The 25,685-nt window shown below is 46.8% G+C and overlaps 1 protein-coding gene across 6 annotated transcripts in view; it reads right to left on the bottom strand.

Moving 5' to 3' along the window:
• SPRING1 (SREBF pathway regulator in golgi 1) overlaps positions 1-25,685 on the bottom strand; it is a 223,297-nt gene that overhangs the window by 167,738 nt on the left and 29,874 nt on the right. The window contains exon 5 of one of the 6 annotated variants that reach the window (XM_082640488.1): positions 24,928-25,227. The exons of 3 other annotated variants lie outside the window; for them this stretch is intronic. In XM_082640488.1, coding sequence (XP_082496614.1) covers positions 25,180-25,227 — 48 coding nt within the window. In that variant the 3' untranslated portion in view covers positions 24,928-25,179. 2 more of the 6 variants (XM_082640489.1, XM_082640490.1) reach the window with 2 other exon arrangements.

Genomic DNA, 25,685 nt, shown 5'->3' with positions numbered 1-25,685 from the left:
ATGCTAATAGACCCTCCTCTGCCACTACCACTGCTATCCTGGTCCATTTAAGCTCTGATTTAAAAATCAGCAGTTACTGACACAGTGGGCAAAAGGACAGTCTCTTCAACAAATGGTGTTGGGAAAACAGGATATCCACATGCAAAAGAACGAAGCTGTACCCTTAGCTTACACCAGACACAAAAGCTAACTCAAAATGGATTAAAGACCTAAATGTAAGACCTTAAACTATAGAACTTCTAGAAGAAAACATAGGGGAAGAGCTCCAGGACACTGCAGTTGGCGATGATTTCATGGATATGACAGCAAAAGCATAGACGACAAGTGCAAATACAGACAAATGAGATTATATCAAACGTAGAAACTTCTGTGCTTCAAGGGAAACAATCAACAGAGTGAAAAGGAAATCTGTAGAATGAGAGAAAATATTTACAAGCCATATATCTGATAAGGGTTTAATATCTGGTGTATGTAAGGAACTTCTACAACTCAACAACAAAAAGACACATAACCTAATTAAAAAATGGGCAAAGGACTTGAATAGACAATTCCTCAAAGAAGATATACAGATGGGCAACAAGCATATGTAAAGATGCTCAACATCACGAGAAATGCAAATAAAAACCACAATGAAATATCACCTTACACCTGTCAGGATGCTACTATCAAAAGAACAGAAAGTAACAAGTGTTGGTGAGGATGGAGGAGCTGGACTCCTTGTGTGCTGTCGGTGGGAACAGAAAATGGTGCAGCCATTATGGCAAATGGTATGGAAGTTCCTCAAAATTTTAAAAATAGAACTACCATATGATCTGGCAATCCCACTTCTGGGCCTATATCCGAAAGAATTCAAAGCAGGATCTTGAAGAGATATTTGCACATCCATGTTCATTGCAGCATTATTCACCATAGCCAAGAGGTGGAAGCAACCCAAGTATCCATCAACACATGAATGGATAAAGGAAATGTGCTATATCCGTACAATGGAATATTATGTAGCCTTAAAAAAGAAGGAAATCCTGTCACATGCTTCGACATGGATGAGCCTGGATGACATTATGCTTAGTGAAATAAGCCAGACACAAAAGGGCAAATAATGTATGACTTCACTCATATGAAGTACCTATCTAAAATAGTCAAAATCAAAGAAAGAGAAAGGAGAAAGGTGGTTATCAAGGGCTGGGGGGAAGGGGGCAAGAGGAATAAGTGTTTAGGGAGTACAGAGTTTCCATTTTGCAGAGTCAAAAATTCTAGAGATTTGTTGCACACAATGTAAATATAGTAAACACTACGTACATTTTAAAATGGTTAAGATGGTAAATTTAATGTTATGTGCTTTTGTTTTACCACAATAAAAAAATTAGCAATTACCTATGGTGGAGGAGGGTAGACTTCAATACTGAACTGTTCCCGTATCACTGTGATCATTAGCTCAATTAGAAATGAGGTTTAAACATCTCAGAAAGAATATGTACATTTATTAGATAATGGGATTATACTTTTAACAAATTTTTATTTATACAAATTAAACCCAGAACACATTGTTTATATAAAATGGGCATCTGAGGCACACTCCTGCCTTCACAGAACTCATCGTATTCTACAGAACAATCTATTTGTGAGCAGGAAGGGATCTTTAAAGATTCCAACAGTCTCCTTTAATTGAAGTATAAGGACTCTCGGGGGGAAGGCCTGCTTCTCCCAATACCTGTTGGGAGGCACAGTTTCATCAGTTCATTTCTTTATATCCACATCTGCTGCTCAGGGACTATGTCTGCTTTGCTCACTATTACATCCCCAGCGGCCAGAGTAGTGCCTGTCCCAAAATGGGCTTTCATTAAGTGCCTGTTGAATGAATAAGTGAGCATGGGAATGGATATACCAGTGAATGTTGCGTCATGGGGATCCATGAGAATGCATCACTACGTACATCTGTGTCATTTCAATACGTTCACTTCTGTGCATGTCTGCATTGCTAATGCGTGTTTCTGTGGACTGACCATTTATTCTTAGAAATGACCTAAACAGACAATCAGGGGCTGCCAGTGAAGATAATTCTATTGAGGCATCAGGCATTGTATTATTGTATTCTATAAATAAGAAGACCAGGTGTACAAATTAACCTCTTAACTTATGGAAGACTAGTTGTGGGAGATTCTCTGAGAACAAGAGATCCAGTGTCAAATGACTTTGGGAAATTTGGGATTAAACAGAGCTAAGGAGGTGTCTAAATGTGGGATGTCTCTGAGGCTTTCAATGCCAAAGTGCACGGTCAGTCTTGAAATCTGGAAAGAGGAGGCGGCAGCGCTCAACCTCATTTGATGCTGGGCCCCTTCTGGATCCCTCCTTTGAGGAGGATTTTGCAGTATATGCTGGTAGACTCTGAATCAGAAGATTTTGCTTGGAGTCAGAAGAACTCCTCCTGGCTGGGATTAGAGCGAGCTGGAGGCAGGCAGAGGTGTGCAGAGTCAAAGAGGCTCCTCCTTTTCATTCATTCATTCATTCACTCATTCACTCAGCACACACTGTTAAATGTGCACTAAGAGCTGGGCTTTGTAACAGACAATGAAGATATGAAGACGGATGAGAAATGGGCCCCCTTCACCCTCACACAGTCCAGGAAAATCTGAAGATCAGGGCTCCCTGCTGCCCCACCAAACAGACTTAGGCCAAAAAGTGGAAGTTATAGGCTCAAATATTTGAACCATCCAGAGAATGGGGCAGAGCAGGGAGGTGAAATAAGAAATTATTATAAAAGCCCAAGAAACAGAGGTGGCAGAGGGAGGGTGGGATCCAAGAAAGAGTCCACCTGTGAAATATTAGACTTGTCCCGCCAACCACTAGGTGACCCTAGAAGGCTGTTTTATTCCAGGCAATGCAGGGATACAGGAAAATAAACACAAGACATGATCCTGAGCCTGCAGGAGTTTATATCTAATTGATCCACTAACTAGCCATTAACTATTCTCAACAAGGCTAAATATCCGCTAACTATCCATTAACTATTCTCAACAAGGCTACATATTTCTTCTTTGTCAGAAGAAAACACATCCCAGGACTAAAGGGACAGAAATGAAAACGGCACTCGGACCCAGGCATACAGAACGCAGAAAGGGAACAGAAAGACTGGCCAACTCCTTCAGCGCCAGTTGTCACAGATGTGCTGCCTTTGAGGACCCAGACAACCACTGGGTGACAGATGGAAACGCTGTACCTTTTTCCTCCCATGAGAACCAGAATAATTCCAGAGTAAGAGAGGAAGGAAATCGAACAGAACAAGAACAAGGGTGGGGTGCAAGTGAACAAGCTAAATGGGACAACAAATGACAAGGCGCAGTAGCAGCGGCCAAGTCGTGCTATGCCGGAAGCAGAGAACCGGCCGCAGGGTCAGGTGTGACTGCAGACACTCAGAAGGGCCGATGACTTCTGCAACACGTTTTGGGAGCTGCGGCTCCTAACGTGGCCTCTGCTCCCTCCCAATCACTTCCTGACCCCTAAATCAAACAGCAGCCGACAGTGATGTGAACTACGAGTGCAGGTTGAGGGGCACACGCACCTGTAGAGGAAAGAGGTCGAGACGGGGGTGAAATTCAAGGTTGATGTTCTGTTAGTTTCTTCTTGCTATCTGTGGGTCTTAGGGTCACTAACCCAGACCAAATCCTCCCTCGGAGCCTTCTGGGCTGTGTACTGGTTATCTGCGCTCACTTGTGTGGGGCTGGGGAGAGAAGGCTGCCGGAGAGACTGTGTCCTTTCATCTGTAAGTGGAGGCCTCCTGCAGGCAGCTTTGGAAACCCAGTCCCACGAACTGCAGCCTATGTTAGGACACTCACAAGGGCTGCTAACGCACAGGAGTGTGAAAGGGTGAGAAGTGAAGGTAGGGGAGGGAGGGGGTGGGGAGAGTGGATTGCTGATCCCTCCAGAAAGAGAAACAGGAAAGGAAATCGTCTGGTTTGGGTTTGGGCCCCAAGTGACTTTCACGCTGGGAAAAACTCCCCCAAATCCTCAACCAGCCATGACTCTGTTTCCCTCTTGTACACTTTTAGGATGTCACCAGGTTCCTTATCAGACATACTCACCTTCTTTAGACTCGTGCATGGCTCGGGCCTGAGGGGCGGTACTGATGGCAAAATGCACCCACGGTACTTAATATTCTGAATGTGATTCACGACTGCTTTAACAGAATCTGCCCCCGCCCCCAGCCCCACTCGACCACAATCTCGGGAGCTTGGGTTTCAGAGTTACTCCTATTTTACTGACAAGAAAGCTGAAGGTAGAAGGGAAAAGTCCCCTGTCAACCAGCCTACAGATGACAACTCAAACACCAAAGATTCCAACTCCTGTATCTCCTAAATCCCTCTAGGCCAGGGGTTGTCAAACTACAGCCCGCAGGCCAAACCTGGTCCAAGGCCTGCAAGCTAAGAATGGTTTTTACACTTTTAAATGGTTGGGGAAAAAAGCAAAAGAAGAGTATTTTGTGAGACATGAAAATCATATGAAATTTAAATTTTCTGTCCATAAAAAGTTTTATTGGCCAATAGCCATGCCAACTCATGACGTAGCGTCTACGGCTGCTTTTGTGCCTTAACCGCAGAGCTGAGTAGTTGCAACAGAGATTGTATGGCCCAAAAAGCTGAAAATATTTACTATCAGGCCCTTTATAGAAAAAGTGCATTCCCCAGGGGCCAGTGGTGTTGGCTGCTGGACATTGAGACCCTCCACGGGAACTGCTCTCAGAGCTGCTCGCCCGAGATTCTCCACTGCCCTCATCCGGCAGCTGCAAAGGCCCTGCTCCCTGGCCTCCACTGGTGATGTTTCTCCAGGGAGCCCCATGGGAATGCCTGACACATCTGCTCGGTCCTGCCCTCACTTCCTTACAGATGCTTTTCCCCAGAGCACACCCCCATAAATCTACACGCAATCTCTGTCTCAGAATCTTTCCTGAGGACCCGATCCAGCATGGGGGAGCATAACAAAGTTTGGGGGCAAATATTGTCTTTTCTTCTCCACTAACCACAGACCAGCAGCCATGTCTCAATTTCTTCTTAATATGAGTATCATTGATGCCTGACCAATTCCAGACTGGTTCTCATTCTGTTGATTAGATTTAATAGAGAGGGGGCTTCCCTGGTGGCACAGTGGTTGAGGGTCCGCCTGCTGATGCAGGGGACACGGGTTCGTGCCCCAGTCCAGGAGGATCCCGCATGCCGTGGAGCGGCTGGGCCCGTGAGCCATGGCCGCTGAGCCTGCGCGTCCGGAGCCTGTGCTCCGCAACGGGAGAGGCCACAATAGTGGGAGGTCTGCGTACCACAAAAAAAAAAAAAAAAAAAAAATAGAGAGAATTTGGGGGTGGGGAGCATTATGGTTTCCTAGTCAGCTTTTCCTATTGATATCTTCAGAAGTCATTCAAACCCCCCTGCTTGAAAGTTTTTTTTTTAATATTTACTTGGCTGTACCAGGTCTTAGTTGCAGCATGTGGGATCTTCCTTGAGGCACGCAAGATCTTCGTTGCGGCATATGGGATCTTTAGTTGCGGCATGTGAGATCTTTTTTTAGTTGTGGCATGAGGGATCTTTTTTCAGTTGTGGCATGCCAGGGATCGAACCCGGGCCCCCTGCATTGGGAGTTCGGAGTCTTAACCACTGGACCACCAGGGAAGTTCCCCCCTGCTTGAAACTTATTGATGATTTCCCACTGTCCTGGGGTAAAGATCACAATGACATTCATGGCCCACATGGTCCTGCCTTCTCTCTAGCTTCACTTTATCCCTGCGTCCCCTTGTTCTCTGCACTACACATCACTGACACTCTCCAAGGGTTAGTTCCTCAGCCACAGGGCCTTTGCATATGCTGTCTCCATTGCCTGGTTCACTTAATTAACTCCTGTTTATTCCTCGGATCTCAATTCAGTTGTCTCTTCCTCAGGGCAGCTTTTCCTGGGCTAATTTCTCCATCAGACACAGCTGAGGACCCACAATACCGTTAGGGGCCCGTGAGAAAAATGCTTAATTTCTTTTAAAATCAGAAGAACAAAGTGATTATAAATAACAACTATATATTGATGAATCTAGCCTGGGTTTATACTAACTCCATTGTAAAATGTAATTTTTTAAATGAGAATGGGGTCCACCAAGGCCTGAATAATGCAGCGTGGGCCTTTTCTGACCTCCTCAACCTCCCAGTACCACTAGGTCAGGTCTCTCCATTAAATGCTTGCAAGGTGCCCTGAACTCTTCCATCAGAGCTCTTACTGCAGTTCTCATCTTGCCTCTGTCCCGGTAAACTGCAAGCTTGACGAGGGCAGGAACCACATCAGACATGCTCCGACAGCATCGTGTCTGACACGGCACCTGGCTCATCTTATAAGTTCAAGAGATACACGCTGCAGGTGTGAGTGAAGGCAATCCACCTGCACAACTCAGACTACTTTTTAAGCAAGAACACTCACTCGATCTGCTTTTAACTGCCCGCCTCGCTGGTGGGTCCGAGGGGAGGGGACAGGACGGAAACCAAGAGGAAAGACTCACAATGGACCTGGGGGAATGGACCTTGCCAAACTTCTCCCCTTGCGGGGGCTGCGGAGAGGGATGACAGAGATGGAGTGTAAACAAACATTTCCTTGTCTGGTAGGTCATTTTGTAATTATGTGCAGGTCAAGCACTTTAGACTCCCGGAAGTCAGACAATATCTGCTTCCAGAGGCCATTAATGCTTAAGGGCCCCCCGGAGTGAAGGGGGACTTTCATTAGCAGGTCTTGGCCTATTCGGGCAGGAAGCGTGCTAAGTGACAGTCCGGAGTGGAACACCGGAGCAAGCAAAAAAGCAGTAGGAAGGGGCACTGACCTCAGAGTTCAGAGAAGAGGAGGGGGAACAACACAAATATATTATGAACTCGGGGAACTGGCCAAGCCAGCTTGAATCACTGGGCAAGGTGCTCTGGGGGAAAGTGGTGAGACTTGGCAAGAGGACTGGAGAGTGGTGCCTGGACCCCCGGGACAGTCTGCATGGCCACTGGTGCTCTCTGCTGATGGGAAATGCGTGGAGCTGGTTCGAGGACAACAGGAGACCGTTAAGAGAAAGCAGATGAGGCTGTTGCCAGATGTGGCACTTGGTTCTCGCCACCTGGCTGCCCTCATTCATTTCCACTCAGCAAAGGTGGAGGGGACTGCCCAGTTCACCTTCACTGGTGGGGTTACATGGATGGGGTTGGAGGGTGAAGAGGATAAAGGGGAGGCCTGACTGGCAGCCAAAAGGAAAACATAACCACAGCCCCCCCTACACACAACCCCCAAGTGGTAGCAAACAGGATGGACCGGTGGCCACGAGCCAAGACCTCTGGGTTCACACTTGACTCTGGGTTGGTGGCAAAGCAGTCAGGCTTCCCTTTGCCGGAACGAGGCAGATTATGGGAAGAGGCACCAGCATTCTTAAAATTCCCCTGTCCTCACAGACCTAAAATTAGCAAGACTGTTTACACTGCTGGATATGGATTCTGAACTTCATATTAGTAAATAATATAATAATGATCCAGTGCTCCAATATCTGAACTGCAGTTATCTTTGCCCATGGCAACTGACTGCCAATGCATTTAATAGGCTGTAATTATCACTAATTATGTCACTGTCCTTTGTATTCAGGTATGACTGATATTGTACCTGTACCTGGCAAAGAGCACCAAAGAATGAATCATATAATCTTTTTCTTTAAACAACGTTTTGAGATATCATTCGCATACCATACAACTCAGTGGTTTTTGGTACATTCACAGGGTTGTGCAACCATCACCACGATCTAATTTTAGCACATTTTTGTCTCCCCTAAAAGAAACCCTGTACCAAGAGCAGTTAGTCCCGAGTTCCCCTTCCCTCCACCCCCTGGAAACCACGAATCTCCTTTCTGTTTCTACAGCTTGCTTATTCTATACCTTTCATATAAATAGAATCATACAATGTTGTCTTTGGGGATTGGCTTTCACTTGGCATCATATTTTCAAGGTTCATCCATGTTGGAGCATCTACCTGTGCCACGTCATTCATTTTCATTGCCAAATATTATTCCAGTGTTTGGATATGTCGCATTTTGTTTATTGATTCATCAGCTGACATTTGAGCTGTTTCCACCTTTGAGCTATTATGAATAATGCTGCTGTGAATGTTGGCATGCTCAACCAAGTAACATCTAAAATTGCAATTGCACTGATTATCCCACAACTTCAAACCCTGCATATCTTTCTTCTAACCTAACAGTGTATGAAAACACACTATGCTTTCCATCTTATCTTTTCCTAAAAGGCAGTTTTGTGTGAAGGGATCATGGCAGCCTATGAGTTGGAATAGTGGAATTTGTGAAGAGACAACACCTGAATGATTTGGGAAAACAAAATTGCTTAGCTAGGCAATGCTTCTTATGTGACAACTTTGCGATGTGCGTGAATTTGCACATCTGTACGCTTATGAGACAGGCCATATGCAAAAGGTGCAAACCTGGGGCCCACAGGCCAAATTCATCCCCACAGGCATGCTGTGTTGGATAAAATTATTGTATCCAACATTTAAAAAATATGACAAAAATCTTGATTTCTGCTTTCTCTTGAAAATGTAGGACCTCTAGCCTCACAAGTACTTGCCCTTTCAGATGGGGTCACCCTATTGCAGTTTGCCAAGGCCCCACGGTTCCCTTTCATCTCCCTGGCTCTGAGGCCAGGCTCAGATGTCATGGATCATTTACATGCACTGTTGTTTTTTTGATGCTAGAGAACCATCTCTCTGCAGCCAGGCCTCCACCAAACATGAGAAAATCTAGCTGAGCAAATTTCAAGACAAATGGAGAAAGCATATTTCTTTTTTTTTTTTTTTTTTTTTGTGGTATGCAGGCCTCTCACCGTTGTGGCCTCTCCCGTTGCAGAGCACAGGCTCCAGACGTGCAGGCCCAGGGGCCATGGCTCATGGGCCCAGCCGCTCCGCGGCACGTGGGATCCTCCCGGACCGGGGCACGAGTCCGCGCCCCCTGCATCGGCAGGCAGACTCTCAACCACTGCGCCACCAGGGAAGCCCAAAAGCATATTTCTTTATGGAGAAAAAGATTGTGATTTAATATGCACAATCATATATGTATGATTTATATAGGTAGTATGTATCACTCCTGTCTGATGCCTGGCTGTCCTCTATAGGCACTAGAGTCTGCAACCCTAAGCCTGCACTTTTTTTTTTTTTTTTTTCAATTTATTTTTCTCTGTGCTGGGTCTTCGTTGCTGCACACGGGCTTTCTCTAGTTGCGGTGAGCAGGGGCTACTCATCGTTGCAGTGTGCAGGCTTCTCATTGTGGTGGCTTCTCTTGTTGCAGAGCACGGGCTCTAGGCACGTGGGCTTCAGTAGTTGTAGCACATGGGCTCAGCAGTTGTGGCTCACGGGCTCTAGAGCGCAGGCTCAGTAGTTGTGGCGCATGGGCTTAGCTGCTCCGTGGCATGTGGGATCTTCCCGGACCAGGGCTTGAACCCTTGTCTCCTGCATTGGCCAGTGGATTCTTAACCACTGCGCCACCAGGGAAGTCCCAAGCCTACAGTCTTTTCATATGTGTTTGTGGCATCTCTCCTACCTGAGCGTATCTCCTAGGTTCTCTGAGGACCATCCCTCTAATTTCTTTTTGTATCCACCGCCCCTGAGACTATCAACCTCCTATGGGACTATCAACCAAAGATGACTTGATATATAACAGGCTGCCAATTCCAATGAAACCTTTGAAGATGACAATAGGTGCATTCATTAAGCACTTCCTGTATGCCTGGCTCTGTTCTAAGCTCCTTAGGTACTCAGGTACTCAGGTTTTCACCTACCCCATGACAAACAAGGTAAGTGAGTTGTCCAAAGTCACCCAGTAAATGGTGGAGCTGGGATTTGAAGTTAGGCAGTCAGATTCTGGAACCTACCCTCTTGACTACTAGTCTAGATGGCTATTCTAGATTGATTTTTCTTGGGTGTGAGGTCTCTTTTTTAACCAAGTGAGAGAAACTGAAGCACGGAAGTGGCCCAAGTCTCACCCAGGATCAAATCAAGCCTGAGTGCCCAGGACTTTCTTCCATGTGAACCATAAGTGAATTCCCTGGTCAGTTCCTTGTAGGTACCTGATTCTGCTTTATACAGACCTTCCCATTCTGAGCCCATCATTACTTTCTCAAATGCCAGAGGTTTGGGGATAGTGGTAGACAACTTTTTGGCAGGTGTAAAAACGCATTCAGAAAAAATAAGTTTAGAAGCTGCCTTTTCTCATTAAGAGTTAAAAAATAAAAAAGCCAGGGCTTCCCTGGTGGCACAGTGGTTGAGAGTCTGCCTGCCGATGCAGGGGATTCGGGTTCGTGCCCCGGTCCGGGAAGATCGCGGCTGGGCCCTTGAGCCATGGCCACTGAGCCTGCGCATCTGGAGCCTGTGCTCCGCAACGGGAGAGGCCACAACAGTGAGAGGCCCGCGTACCGGGAAAAAATAAATAAATAAATAAATAAATAAATAAATAATAAAAATAAAAAAGCCATGTCCCACAGGAGATGAATTGTAATTTTTACAACTTCAACTGATTACAGGCTAAGACATATGAATAGCAGCAGAGAGTGGCTAAGAGTTTCAACTTTCCATCCACAGAGCTCGTTGGGGTTCATCAAGTGCAATCATACCCATTTCTCCCTTTACTCTAGAAACCTCTTGAAATAGCTCCTGGGTTAAGTATTGTGATCACCCATCTTCTCTTCACAGATGGGGACAGTGTGGCTCAGAGACGTGGAGGGATGCACTCAACAACCCAAGGTCACAATGCACCAAACGAGCAGCAGCTTGGGGCTCAGAATTAGTTGATTCCATACAACGTGGCAATTACCAAGCTTGTGCCGGGGCCTGAGAACAGCACTGAGAATATACGGAGACAGATAAGATGCACTTCTCTCCCTATGGTGATAAGGCCTCTGTGTTTGGTTCAGATATGCACCCCAAAGGAGTCCCTGTTCCTCCAGGTGCCCAGAGGGCTGGCCACTCTGAGTTTCCGGCAGCCCCTGGGGGCTGAGGCCCCAGCGTGCTGTGGCGCTGGCCCGCCCTTTGGAAATTCTCCCACCCGTTCCAGCTTTCTGCTAGTGGTCCCCCCCAATCTGGTGAAGCCTTGTCACCAAGGAGTCCAAACAGGTTCCCCTCAAAGCCAAAAACTGAGCCAGACCCCTATATCACTCCTTACACCAAAATAAATTCCAAACACACTAGCGTTCAATTTAAAAATTAAAGCCATAAAAAGGCTAAGGAGAAAAAAATTGGTCATTAAAGAAATATATAATTGTGGAGAGGAAAAGGTAAACACAAAACCCAAAAGCCATAAAGAAAAGATTAATATATCTAACTACATAAAAATTAAAATCTCCTCCATGGTGGAAAAATAATACAAATGCAAACAATAAACTAGAAAAATATTTGTAACACATTTCTTTAGTATTCAAAGAGCTCTTATATATCTCTATTATAAAAGACAAAGCCAAAACACAAAATGTGCAAAGGACACAGAAAACCAGTTCATAAAAGAAATATAAATGGCCAAATAAACACATGAAAAAATGCACTCATAATGTATGCACGTTACAATGAGCCAATTTTTCAGCAGGAAGATTGTCAAAGATGAAACAGGTTGATAATGCCCAGGGAGGGTGAGGATGTGGGGCTGGTACTTTCACACATTCTTGGGGAGGGTAAAGTGGTGCAGACATTTGGAGCACAATTTCACAGTATCTCTGAAATGTAAAGTGTGCATGCCTGGTGACTAGCAAGCCCACTTTAGCAATTTGTTCTACAGTACATTGGCTCTAGCACTGCCAGGCGTACATACAAGGAAGTTCCAGCAGCAGCACTATTTGTAGGCGAACATTAGACAAAACCCAGACATCTATCAACAGGCAGATGATGAAGTAACTGAAGTTAAGTATCCAGCCATGTAAAATAATTAAGTCTATATGTGTTGATCTGGAAAGATCTCCAAGGTATGCTGATATCCCCAAAAAAGCAAGACTCGAACACCTTCAGACTGGCCCTGACTACCAGTGGTATCTCCTCTCTTGCATTATTTCAATTCCAGCCCAACAGTCAGGGCTAATTTACTAACTGAATGACCCTGGGTGAGTCACTCAATCTCTCTGTGCCCCAGTTTCCTCCAAGTGAATGGGGACTGTAAGCACTTGCCCCTGTCAAAGGATTCAGGGGGATAATACAAGAAGCACTTAGATGAATTTGGGGCAGTTGGTAAACACTATCTACATATTGGAATTTTTTAAATTACCATGAAGCGAAAGAGCAAGAGATAGAATGGTGTAGACAGCACTCTTCGTAGCTTTTGTACTTAAGGGAAAAGCAGACATCACATGTGCAAAGTATGAGCTTGCACGTGCATAAACACAAGAAGATGGTGACATTGGAAGAAAACAGAGAAACTGGGGACAGCAGTGGGAGAGGGACTTTTCGCAGTAAAACCCTTTTTAATGTTGAACCATGTACACGTATTAGCTGTTCAGAAATAGACAAAATTAAAAATTAAAAAAGGTTACACGTAAATACATATCCTTATACCTGAATAGAAAATTTCAGGAAAGCTATACAAGAAATTGTTAACAGTGCTTACATCTGGGGAATGAGATGAGCTGGAAGACAACTTTTACTTTCATTTCTCTTTTTATACCACATTATTATATTTTTTAATCTCAGATGCCTATGTAAGCTTTATAGCAAAGAACAAAAAGGCATACCCAAGCCAAAAAAGATAAAGAACAGAAGAAGGCTCTTTTTTCACATCATTTATGAGACTCGTCCTCCCTAATGGTCTAGTTCTTTCAGCTGAGCAGCCAGCCATCCCGGAGGCTGGGCAAGAAGCTGGATGGGCAGGACTTGAATCTGACGGCCGGTCAAGGTTCTGGGCACAGTCTGGTATAGGGTATTTCTCCCATCCCATCTCCCATTGGTAACGGAATCAATATCTACTTAAAAACCCGTGCTGGCTTCCCGCTGCCTACAGGAAAAAGTCCAAACTCTAAAGCACAGCATGAAAAGTCCTTTGCAATCTGTCCCCCTAACCTCTCCAGCTTCATCCTCCACGTTCGAGTTATACCACGCAGTGCGGCACTGGGGGAAAGCATGGCGGGCATGAGGGACAGGCAGGGCTGGGGAGTAATCTTAGTTCTCCACACATTAGCCTTAACCTCTGCTGAGCAATACAGTCTCCCCCCAGCATCATCTGAAAAACAGGGATAATACCACCTACTCCGTGCAGGATGCTGGAGGATTTAACGAGAAAGCAGTTAGCATACTGTTCGGTATATAATCGAATGATGCTATTTGATGGCTTTAGCACTTTTTTTGTTACCGCTTCTGGTTTTGGTAGAAGCTCTTCCTTCTATCCCCTAATCTCCTTCCTCCTCTTCTGCCTGGCAAACTTCTCATGAAGCCTTTCCTGACTCCCTCTCTGACTTCCCTTGGTATTAATTCACTTGCCCATGGTGATACTCACCACTTTGTATTATAATTATGTTACCTAAGGCATGAGCGGTGTCTTATGTATCACTTAGTAGAGATCCGGGCAGAGTAGGTGCTCAGTAAATATTTTCTGAACGAATACATTTCATCACCTACCCTCAGTGAACCTCTGGACACCACCTTTACCATGTTCATCTTAAGAAGGGGATTAACTGAGAAAAGGAAAATAGGCTTCCAATTCAAGAAAGCAGACAAGGGCTGCAGTCATCTCCCTATGGCCGGTCTTTTGTCTCAAAGAAAGTTGCACAGACCTTTGCCATGGGTTTCTTAAAGCTTCGCCATTTCTCACTTTTCAGACTTCCCTTTAATGTTTACCTGTTTGCATACAATGTGACCCCTGGGCACCATAATACTGCCTTCTCTTTCAAATGAAATGCTTATGACAAATGGAGAAGCAACCCAACCATTTTGCTTTCCAATTACAGATGCACTAGGGCACCAGCACCTGAGAAATATCAACCTTGTTCTCTTCCTGTCTTCGACCCCGGAAAATGTCAGAACAGATGTTTCTAAACTGTGTATAAAAATAAACAAAGCCACAATGAAGGGGGTCCCTGGCTGGCTCCCACATGCCCAGCGTCAGCCTGGAGTGCGGTTCAATGGCTGTGGTAGAAATGCAAGAAAGGAAAAGAGAGCTGGGTGGAGAGAGGGGGGTCTCAGCGACCTGAGCTGAGGGGTGGGCACTCTCTGATGCCTGCCTGGGGGGGCGGGGGCATGGGGGGAGGCTTGGCAGGATTTGGATCCTTGCATGACTCTGGGATCTGAGTTCCCTCTGTCAAATCGAGCACTTTGTAGCATAGATTCTAGGGCTGGTGAAAGGAATGAGAGAATGGGGGAGTGGAGGAAGGAGGGTGCAGGTGAGGACAAAGAAGCTGCATTTATCCAGCAGCTCCTATGTGCCTAGTGCCGTGCTGGGGACGTTTGTATATACGATCTCATCTCATCCTGCTGTCCCTTCTGGGAGATGGGCATTCCCATTCTTCAGATAAGGAAAGTGAGTCCAGAGAGGGGGCACTCAGTCAGAATTCCACCCAGCTCCATGGGGCTCCAATCCCAGCCCTTGCACTACCCCCAGCAACAGACTGGGGCAGGCCCTCGCCCTCTACAGGGAGGGAGCACTTGCCCTTTGGGTGCCCAAGTGCTTTAGTTGGTGGAAGCCAGTGACTCCCTCTTTCTCTCCTCTGCCCAGGCAGCCCTGGCCTTCCTTCAGGCAAGAGGAAAGCCGCCTAGAGAAGCCACATCCTAGGGTAGGGGAGAAGCTTGTACTGCCCTCTAGCATTCGACGGACCACACACACCTCCGCATCTCTTATGGCAGCTCTTTCCCTGTAAAGCTGCCCCAGATATCCATTTTAATCAGATTTTGACTTAATAATAGAGAAGCACCCTTGTCATTCACCCTGTCACCCATGCAGAATTGTAGGGGTGGCCCTGGCCCAGCAGTGATAATGCACATAAGAGGTCACATGTGGAGATACCCAGGGAAGTCCTTAACGGCCCTGGGCACTCAGAGTTACTGGAATTAGATTCCAGGGCTCTCTTTCTTTTAAAAGGCACATCCATCAACTTTAGTACAGCAGAGGCCCTGATCCCAAGCACATCTTTGCTGAAACACAGTGTTCTGAGCAGGTAAACACTGCCCCTAACCTTTAAAGACACAATGACTCACCCACAAAACATGGGCAGGAATTCCACGTTTGCTTGGTGGTGGGGGGGGGGGTTGGGGGTGGAGGAAGGGGAGTCCTCTGATGGGGAAAAACCAAGGTTTATGCATAATTGATGCAAGATGTCAGTTTTTGGATCAAATGAAAGATTTTTCTGGTCTTTATCCTGCTTAAGAGAATTTATAAATTTCTTTTTATCGAGTAAGTCCTCAGCAATCAGAAAAGAATCCAATTCCAGATAAGCCCATGCTTTAAAACAGAATCTTAGGCACCCCCTCTCCCCCCACCCCAACAAGGGATGGATCCCAGTTTCAGAACACTCATATTGGCTCTGCAACTTTCTGGAAATTTCCCTGACCCTTGTTTTCCTCGGTTTCTCCTACTGTAAAATGGAGCCATGTGAGCTCCTGTTAGTGAAGAGGTTTGAGATTTAAGGCTCTTAAAGGTTTCAAGAATCCTGGGCTTAGAATTCTCATTACAAAAGCTCGTTTCACCTCAAAGCACTAGAGCATTAACTAGATCTGCCTAATTACATTGCAGAGAAATGCCTTGCATTTATTTCGCCTGAATGTGACAGAAATTGGGGTGGTCACCTGTCAAAAATGTTCCTGTGACCGAGAGATAGATACATAAACTTTCAATCTTATCTGATTATCAATGAAGGTTTTGTGTGGGTTTTTTTTTTTAAGGTCTAAATACTGGGTGCATGATAAAAGAACAGTTCCTTTTTGCAATATGCCAGCTGTCAAGGGTTTCCAGGAAAGATATTATTTCTTATAAATAGATATGGACAATAGATAATGTCTCTATTAATATCACTGAAATGTGGTCCTCTCCTGCAGCTCACCCGAGACGGGACAACAGTGTATTAAGAGGCAGATGCCAGACGAGAGACTTTTTTCTTGTGACAGTTTGAGCTCCCGTGCCGCAATTAACTTTTTCTCCCCCTCCTTCCTTCATCTCATGCAATGCAGTTCAGTAAAAGAGGGCCTGTATTTTCCTCTTGCTGATGGAAGTTGATTAGCAGTCAGGTGGAGTGATGCTCAGGGGACAACACAGCGGATTAATTAAATCACTTCTACTGGCTAAGTGGTGACACTTTGATTTATAGCAGAGCTCACTCAACCAGACAGCAGCTTTTCTTGCATGCCGAAGGAGAGAAGGGCCACACTGGCCACTGGTTGGAGGCCGAGGGCTTTGCAAACTTTAAAGACAAGCATCCTAGTCATTAAAGCAGAGGCCCCCCGCTGGGCTCTTTTCTCCAGGGCAGGGGGACCTGCAGGCTCAGGAGAGGAGCTGGAAAGAATGGAGCTGCCGAGGCAGGCCAGCAATCTAACAAAAAGCCAGGGGATCCGTTTTAGGACACGAAGAACTCTATCACACCCCTGCAGAAAGCAGGTTTGAAATGGCTCAGTGCAGTCTTCTCTAGGTCTGTCTCTACCAGAAGGGTTCGTTAGCATCGCACCTCAGTTTGCCCTAAAGACACAGCCCTACGACAGTCCTGTCAAACTGATTCAGGGGCGTTTGTGACTATTTTCCATCACAGCACGGGGTCTTCTCAGTGAGGAGCCCTCAGACCAAATGCACACAATAGCTGTGCTCCTGGTGGTATGTTTTATGTTATGAGCTGGATACATCTTGTGGCTAATCTTGTTTCACTTCTTGCTTGGGCTGCTAGGAAGCTCAGAGGTGACCAAGCAGCCCAAACTGCAGCCCCTCACACACCGCCCCTGTGTATGAACGCCTTATGGACTGCATGCAGAAGTCTCTCCCAACTCTCCCTTCACGCAGAACACTTCTGTTTATCTTAAAATGTCTGGGGGAAAGCTGCCTCCAACTCCCTTAGGAACAAGGTCATATAGGATAGTTGTCAAAACCCTAGACTTCACACATATTAAGCAGACTCTAGTTCTCTGATAACCTGTATTGGAGAAGGGTGCTTGTTAAGACAAATTCCTGGGTCCTACTGCAGACTTTCTGAACCGGAATAGGTCAAGACAGGGCCCAGGAACCTCCTAAGCAACCCTGGAATGTTTGAGAACTATAGTTTTAGAGTGAGACATTCCCAAAACCAAATCTCAGCCCCACCAATTAACAGCAAGTCACCTCAAGCAAGCCCCTTCATCTCTCCAGGCTCCCTTTCCTCAACTATAAAATGGCATTGGTGAGAATTAAATTCGATGTCTGTAGGTAGGCAAACACCTCACGTGGCCGGCTGGAAACTGTAAGATTCAATAAATGGGAGGCGACCCAAGTGGCCATCAACTGATGAATGGATAAGCAAATGTAGTATATACAGAAATGAAATATTATTCAGTTATGGAAAGAAAGTTCTGACACCTGCCACAACAGGGATGAATCTTGAGGACATTATGCTCAGTGAAAGAAATCAGACACTAAGGAATAAATATTGCATGATTCCACTTATATGAGGTACCTAGAGAAGTCAAAGCCATAGAGACAGAAAGTAGAAAGGTGGTTGCCAAGGGCTGGGGGGGAGGGGAGTGAGTGTTTAATGGGTACAGTTTCAGTTTGGGAAAATGAAAAGAGTTCAGGAGCTGGATGGTGGTGAAAACTGCACAACGATATGAATGTACTTCATGACACTGAACTGTGCACTGAGAAATGGTTAAAATGGTAAATTCTATATTAGGTATATTTTACCACAATAAAAAATAAAATAAATGATAGATATTGTTACCACTCCCACCACCAACAAACCAAATTTATTTTGGACCCCCCCCCCATTTCCTGCCTTGCTCCCTCGGATCCTCTACAATCAATTTAGCAACAAAGCATCTGGTTGAGGGGTGGGAGGAAGGAGAGCCAATGAGGAATGGGAAAGAAATGACAGTATCCAGCCTCTCATTGCTTTTTCTTTAACCCAGGAGTCCCAAAAGTCTCCAAGATGCCAGAGAACGCTTATCTCAACTGTGAAGGAAGCTGATGCAACATCAAATATTAAAAGGGTAGAGGAACTGGCATAGCTTTCCATATAAATGAATCTACTAACATATATGAAGATTGCTTTTAAAATTCAAATATAATTATTTTTTAAAAGGCATCCTGTGAGCTCTGTCTCTCTCCCAACACTGACACTTCTGGGCCCCTGTCATGCTTCAGTGAGGCGCCTGTTGGCAGCCATCCCAAAGCACTTTGTAACATGCCCTCCAGATCCTAAGTGAAAACTGATCAAAGAATTGGCACCGGCAAAGACAAGACTGAAATCAGCTCTCAAAGGGGTGGGGCTGAGCTATTGTCCCTCTTTGTGGGAACAGCTGCTTAACGGGGAATTGGAGCGGCGTGATTATAATATGCAGACGGGCCCCTCTGTTAACAGAAGCCGGCTTAAAGTACTCCGGGGGCCTCCACCTTGCGTTTTGGCAAAGGGCTCTGCGAGGATGCTGTGTCAAACCTTTTTGAAAATGTCTCCTTGACACGGAGAGTGAGTGAGGGCGCCGGTGAATCTCATTACAGCCCCACGCCTCCCTCTGCTGTTCCCCTGCTCCCTTTTCTTGGCTGCTGCCGAGGGGGAGCTGCACGGCGGGGGCGGGGGGAGTCATCCTGGCCCCAGTTTTAATCAGCACAGAGGAAATGCGGGAAAGGAGAGGACCTAGGAGCCCAGCTCCTGAGCCCTATGAGGGAGGGTATTTGTCAGTCTGTGGATTTGCAGATTCCCCGGGGCAGGGGGCAGGAAGATGGAGTGAGTTTCACCCAAGTTCTTATAAATAATAATACGTCACTGAGAAATTCATCTTCATCGTGCTCAGCACCATCCCAACACTGGGGACCTCAAGGAGCCCCGTGGACACCCCTGACCTCTGGTTTCGCAGGCCAGGGGAGGGGAGGGAAGCGATCCTTGTAGGCTCTTCCACATTCCTTATCTGACATAATCCTCCCCTTCACCAGAGGAGGAAACAGCACTTCAGGAAGGTTAAACCAATTTTACAGAGGTCTCCTAGGAGAAAGTGGCAAGGCTAGGACACACCCCCAGTCTGTTTCACTCTAAGGCCTTTTGTTTGTGGGTTGGTTTTGTTTTTAATTGCACCCACCCTAAAAAAACGAATGCATTTCTTTTCTAGGGGGAAAAGTTGGCTGCTCCCAAAATCCTGCCTGCCCCAGTTCGGAAGGATTTCACTGCCTCCTCCACCCATTGGCAGCTAAAAGGCCCCCTGGCCTCCGTCTCTGCAGTGACTGAGGAGGAGATGTGGAGGGAGAGGGGGGGAGCCGGCGAACAGTTTTAAAATGAATATATGCATGTGTCTCTCCTGCTAATCACTGGAATGCATTTTCAGGAGAGGTGAGCAGAGGGATTAGCTGCAGGACTCCCATTAATGTTAACTTTATTTCAGTAATGAGGTGCCAAGGCATGGAACAATCACGGTGGCTAATACGGTGTAATCACAGTGATGAGATACGCATGCTGGGAAGGGAGGGAGAGGGGGTGAGAGTCAGGAGGGGGAAGCTGCTTGCTAGTGGGGACGATGACACCAAAGAGGCAACAGGAGCCAAATTCGAGAGGAAAAGGGAAGAGGCAGGTGAACCCTGCTGAGGGCTGAGCTGGCTGAAGGAAGGCGCCGCTGGTAGGCAGGAAATAACAACAGCAACTCCTCAGTGAGGACTTACATTGGCCAGGCCAGGTGAGGAACCCTGCTCATTTCATGGCATCCTCAGGAGGAAACGGAGAGCTGGGTATTATCCCCATTGTAGAGATGGGCAAACCGAGTTTTTAAAAAGTTAAGTCATTTGCCAAAGTCACGTGGCCAGTGGAAGAGTCTCAGTTTGAAGTCAGATTTCTCATAATTGCTACACTTTACAGTATGTCCCCTCCACTATGAATAGAGGGTAGGAGAAATAACATGCAAACACCAGAAGCTAGAAGAGTAGCACCAGAAGGAGGAAGAAGTGGCTTTGCACATGGCCAACCCCCGCATGACGCTGATGCATGGCTGTGTTCGTAGGGCTCACCGCACCCAACCAGAGCCATCCATCTGGATGTCTTGGTGATGCTGAGAGAGGGGGATGAAGGCAAGGAGGAGAATCGCCCTCATCAGCCAAGTTCCAGGTACCACCTGTAGCCAGGAAAGAACTCCTTAACGCACCCACGAACAGAAGCTAGAATGTTCGCTGGCTCTCCAGGCCACACAAACCCTTCAGTTCGAGAAAGGTCTGCTGGCCCGAGACCATTTACTCTCAACAGAGCCTAGTGTCTCTTGAAGTGTGGTCTGCAGGCTCATCTGGGTGCCCCTGGAAAATGCACCTTAGCCCCGGAATAAGCGCTTCCAGGGAGGGGCTCTGTAGCTGCCCTTCCACCAGAGCCCTGGCTTAGGGTTCCCAAAGATTTCTCTGTGCTTTAAAGAGCTTGCAGGTGTCCAAGGCACAGCATTTCGATGTCTATAACCAGTAAGACACACTCTGCCGGTCAGTCCTGCCCCTATCCATGACCCCATCACCTCACGGGTTGCTTAGAAGCATGAAGTTCATAACATTCAACACAACAATTACGGAGCACCTACTGTCCCCAGCTCTATTCTATGCCCTGAGAATATAGCAGGGGAAAAATCTAAGTCCTGCCTTCCTAAAGCTTGCATTCCAGTGAAGACGACAAACAGGAAGTCCTGTCGGAGAGAACCGTGAAGAAAAACACTTGCAGGACAGCAGTGATTCTCAACCAGGGCGGTGCTGCCTCTCAGGGGACAGTGGGCAATGTCTGGAGACATTGTTGGTTGTCACAATTGGGTGGGGGGGTCCATTGTCATCTGGTGGGGAAGGGAGAGGGATGCTGTTCAACATCTTATAATGCCCATGACAGCCCCCACTGCCAAGAATCGTCTGGCCCCAAATGTCACTAGTGCCGAGGCTGAGGACCCCTGGCACAGAGAAGGCAGAGATGTGCTCTTCAGGATAGGGGTGCGGGAAGACCCCTGGAGAGGGACATTTGAGCAGAGACCCAGGGGAGTGAAGGACATCTATGGGCAGAGGGGAGGCGCAGACGGGGCACAGCACCTGGTTGGACTGGGGATTTCAGTGTAAGTGCGAGGGAGCCTGGGGGTTCCTGGCAAGATGGTGAGATGTTCTCGGTTACCTTTCCGGAGAGTCCCTCTGCCTGTGGGGAGCAAAGGGGAGCAGGACCAGCTGGGAGGCTGCTAGCATCATCTAGACCAGAAACGTAGGGGCTTGAACAAGAGAAGGAGAGGCGAGGTGGCAAGAAGTGGTCTGATACAGAACATGCCGTCAAGGTAGAGCCTTTGGGACTTGCTCATGGATTGGATGAGGGTGTGACAGAGGAGTCAAGAGTGATGCTTGGAGCCCACTTTCCACTAGGTCCCTGGTCCAAGTGCATCCCTGAAAAACGTGACTCCATGCCCCCCTCCTCCCCTTAACCCAGTGTTTCTCAACTAGGACGACTGTCCCCTCCAGGGAACATTAGGCCGTGTCTGGAGACATTGTGGGTTGTCACCACTGGGAATGAGGGCTGCTACTGGCACCTAGTGGGTAGAGACCAGGGATGCTACTCAACGTCCTACAGTGCACAGCAGAGCCTCCGCCTCTCCCACCTCAAAGAGTCGTCTGGCCCCAAATGTCAACAGTGGTGAGGCTGAGGAATCCCTCCCCACCCCTGCCCCCTGCCACATCCTCTCACACAGGGCCAGGACTTCATCAGAGCCTGGAGAATCTGAATCAGTGCATGTCAGTGGCTAAGGTCCATATTAACTACATCTCACTTGCTTCTGATGGTGACACAGATCAGATGCTGCTGCTGTCAGCGCTGCCACCACATGAAACAAGAGTGCTGGAGAGCAAATTCATTATCCAGCTGTTAAGAGCGACGGCATATACACGTCCCTCTCAGACTGGGGGACCTGGGAGCCAGCCCTGCTGTATGACTAAGTGGCTGCCAGCCTCCTCCTCCCTGTAACCTTGACACACCGGGCAGGGCCTCCAACGCACAAGCTAAAAATCCAAAAGGCAACATCGGCGGCAACAAATGGATGGGTTAATTTGTTTCATGCCCCTGTCGCTAGCAGACTTTCATGGTTTAATATCCCAGCTGCTAGGAAGCAGATTCGGCAGAAGGAAGAAAATGTGACGTCGATGTAGAGATCCGATTGTATTCAGTTGTGTTTGCTTAAAAACCGGTTTTGGGTCCGCAGGTTATTCTTGCTGGCTTGGACCTCTAGCAACAAGCTATCACACTTCCAGGTGGTATCTTTAAGGAAAGCTAATTAGGATTCTTGGCACTTGTAGCACGAACGTTTTACAATCTTCTTCAAAGCAATTTGCCAACATTAACTAATTAAAACACCCAGCCTTCCGTTGAGGGACAATGGGAAGAAAGTAGAATCTTCATTTCTGAGCATCTGCTGGAGGGTAAAAGCTCCGAATTCCTGTTGCTTTCACTTGGTGGAGGTCTTTCTCTGAAGGTGTCCTTTCATGGTTGTTAGCAACCTTCTAGGGATCACTGAAAAGACTCCATCTTTTCTAGCACTTTGTCTCTAAAATAAAGGACAACACTTAGAAGGGAGTTTGACCAATTAACATTGGTTCGCTAAGCCAGAGGTCAGTATACTATAGCCTGCAGACTGAATCTGGCCCCCAACCTGTGTAAATAAAGTTTTATTGCAACACAGCCAAGCCCATTTGTGTACATAGTGTCTTTGGTCGCACTCAAGCTATGACAGCAAAGGTAAACATTTAAAACAGAGCCCGTATAACTTCAAAACTGGAAATACTTACCTTCAGGCCCTTTACAGAGAAAGTCTGTTGACTCCTGCACTTCATATCTGCCTTGACTGTGATCTTCCACCTGGGAGGGTCAAACTGCCCCTGGCCCTGACCAGGCTTATCTCATGCATCCATCTCCAGGTGTCTATGTCATCAATAGGGCTTCTGAGATTCTGCACTCTAGGCCCAAACAAGAACCAGCACACCCAGGTGGGGAGAAAACCTTCTTCGTACAGGACAAGGGGCTCAGCCTGGACATGTGCATGCTGTTGGCAGAAGGGCAGAGAGGGCCCGGGAAAGGGCACAGATGGCCTTCATTTTAAGTCACTTCTTGCCTAAGGCCGTTGCATCGCATCAAAATGCAGGGCTGGGTCTGAGCCCCACTTCCTGGCTCCTCGGGCCTGGTAAACTGCATCCCCTCTCATGGATCGTTTCCTTCTGTGTAAAGTGGGAAACATTACCTGCTTTGCAGGGATGCTGTGCTGTTTCACTACGTCTTTCGAGACTCCCTTGTCAGTGCTGCCACACAACGCTCCCTCTGCTGAGGGCCAGAAGGGAGGACCAACCCCCGTTAACCAGTGTTCCCCCTATTCAAACCCCCCCATTCTGGTCCTGGCCCCACAGCTCTCCTCTCAGAGTCTCATTACGGTTATTAGCACAAGACCCCAAATGAAGGCCTCTGAATAAGTGTCCTTGGACAGGAGAAGGGTTATGTAATTTTAAAAAGAGGGCAATTTGAATTTACTCCCCCAGTGTAAAAGTGACAATTAGGAAATGTCAAAACCCAATAGACTCTTTCTCCCTTTTATTTCATTTTCATAAGAATCGCAGGACCAGCCTTCCCCTGCAGTTCATCCCCAACATCCCTCCCTCCCCAGGCCCCACCACCCAATCTGAAAATTCCGTGTTCAGAATTCACTCCCCTGTGTTGCGCATCGCCCACTGGGTGAGACCTCTAGTTCAAGGAAGAGCACAGGGATGGAGCTCGCCAGGTCCCAGGGTTGCCTAGGATTGTTGGGAGGGGTCAGGGGTCACCAATGGAGTCAATTCCTCTGGTCCAGAGGTGTCCGACAGCAGGACTGATGTGACTTGTCGGCTTGGGGGTGGCAGAGACATTCTAGACACCCCCTTCCATTTTTCCCCCAGCCTCACTGGTACATGCTTATCTGCCTTTGTGTGGAGTAGCTTGAAGGGTCCTTATTCATCCAGGACAAAACTGCTTTACGAGGGTAAAGAAAAACTCTGCTGTTGGAAACACTCCCAGCGTCCCCCTTATAACAAGGCCCCTCTGCCAATCGGCCCCTTGAAGGAGGAGCTGGGGAGGCAGAGCTGGGGGTGACCGGCAGACAGGAGAAGGGCTCTGCCTACAGATGCTGCACAGGCCTTTCAGAATCAGAGGACAATGCGTGTGTGTCCCACAGACTCGCAAACCGCCATGGACAGGACTGGGGTCCTGCAGCGTAGACCACAGAGGGCTCAAGCAGACCGCTAACTTAGGGCATCTAAACAAGGAAACCACAGACTCCTGCAAATGGCCAGGCTTTTAGCTTAGTCCAAACCCCTCATTTCACATTTTGGATCCACTCAGCCGCACTGCCCACTAGAAGCTTCTGAAGGCAAAGGGGCTTAACAGCCCGTTCACCAGCCTGAAAGTCACAGAATCATAGCAACTCAGGGTTGGAAGATAGAAATGAATATTTGCTGAACGTGGCATGTGCAAGAAACATTACACACATAATCTATTTAAGCCAAAAAGAGCCTGTGAGGAGGGTACTGTCATGCCTGTCTTACAAATAAGAAAACCAAACTCCAGAGCAGCTAAGTATTAGGGTAAAATGATGCTACGTGTCAGGGGCACAATTGGAGTTTAAGCTCAGGTCCTTCTGGCTGAGCCTAGCTCTCCACTCTGGGTTCCACTTCTTCCGTGGGGGTCCCAAGCACAACACCTCTCCCCAACACACACACCAGCCCTTTGCAAAGCTTCTTGTACACATTTTAAAAACAGCTTTATTGGGACATGATATAAATATAAAATGCACACCTCTTTCAAGTGTATTCTTGGTATATTCAGACTTGTGCAGCCACCCCAACATGTGTTGTAATGGAATTATACAGCATGTGGTCTCTGGGGACTGGCTTCTTTCACTCAGCGTCATGTTTTCAAGGGTGGTCCGTGCTGTAGCTTGTGTCAGTACCTCATTCCTTTCTACGGCTGAATCATATTCCACCGTATGGATAGTCCACATTTTTGTTTACCCATTCATCTTTTGACAGGCATTTGGATTGTTCCCACTTTTTGGCTGTTGTGAACACCACTGGTATGAATATCTGTGTGTTTTTCTGCACATTTTTTTAAAAATCACATCTTTACTCCTTTTATTAAAGATTGAAAGTTATAAACGCCTGTTCTCTCATTGAACAACACTGCAAATATTTGTTGAAATGACGAGGCATTTATGACAGGAGAAGCAGCTGGATGTGGTGAAAAGAAAGTAGGTCAGGAGTCAGGTCACAGAATTTATTTTTTTCATTCATTCAATAAAGACCTATTAAAATAAAGTATAAGGCATTATACTGGATACTAATGATTTCACATCCCGACCATTCTATCATTCATTAAAAGAAAAGTTTTTGCCCATTCTGTCCTAGAAAACAAAGGTCATCTATCTTTCCAAGGCCTCACTCTCATCAGCAAAGCAGGGACAATACATACACCTGGGTATACCTGGGAGGGCTGGGAGAAGGTATAATGATACAC

Source organism: Mesoplodon mirus (genome assembly GCF_964341445.2).
Source record: "Mesoplodon mirus genome assembly, chromosome: 13".
Taxonomy (NCBI): domain Eukaryota; kingdom Metazoa; phylum Chordata; class Mammalia; order Artiodactyla; family Ziphiidae; genus Mesoplodon; species Mesoplodon mirus.
The sequence above is the reverse complement of the archived record's forward strand: the minus strand, read 5'-3'. Positions and strand labels throughout refer to the sequence as shown.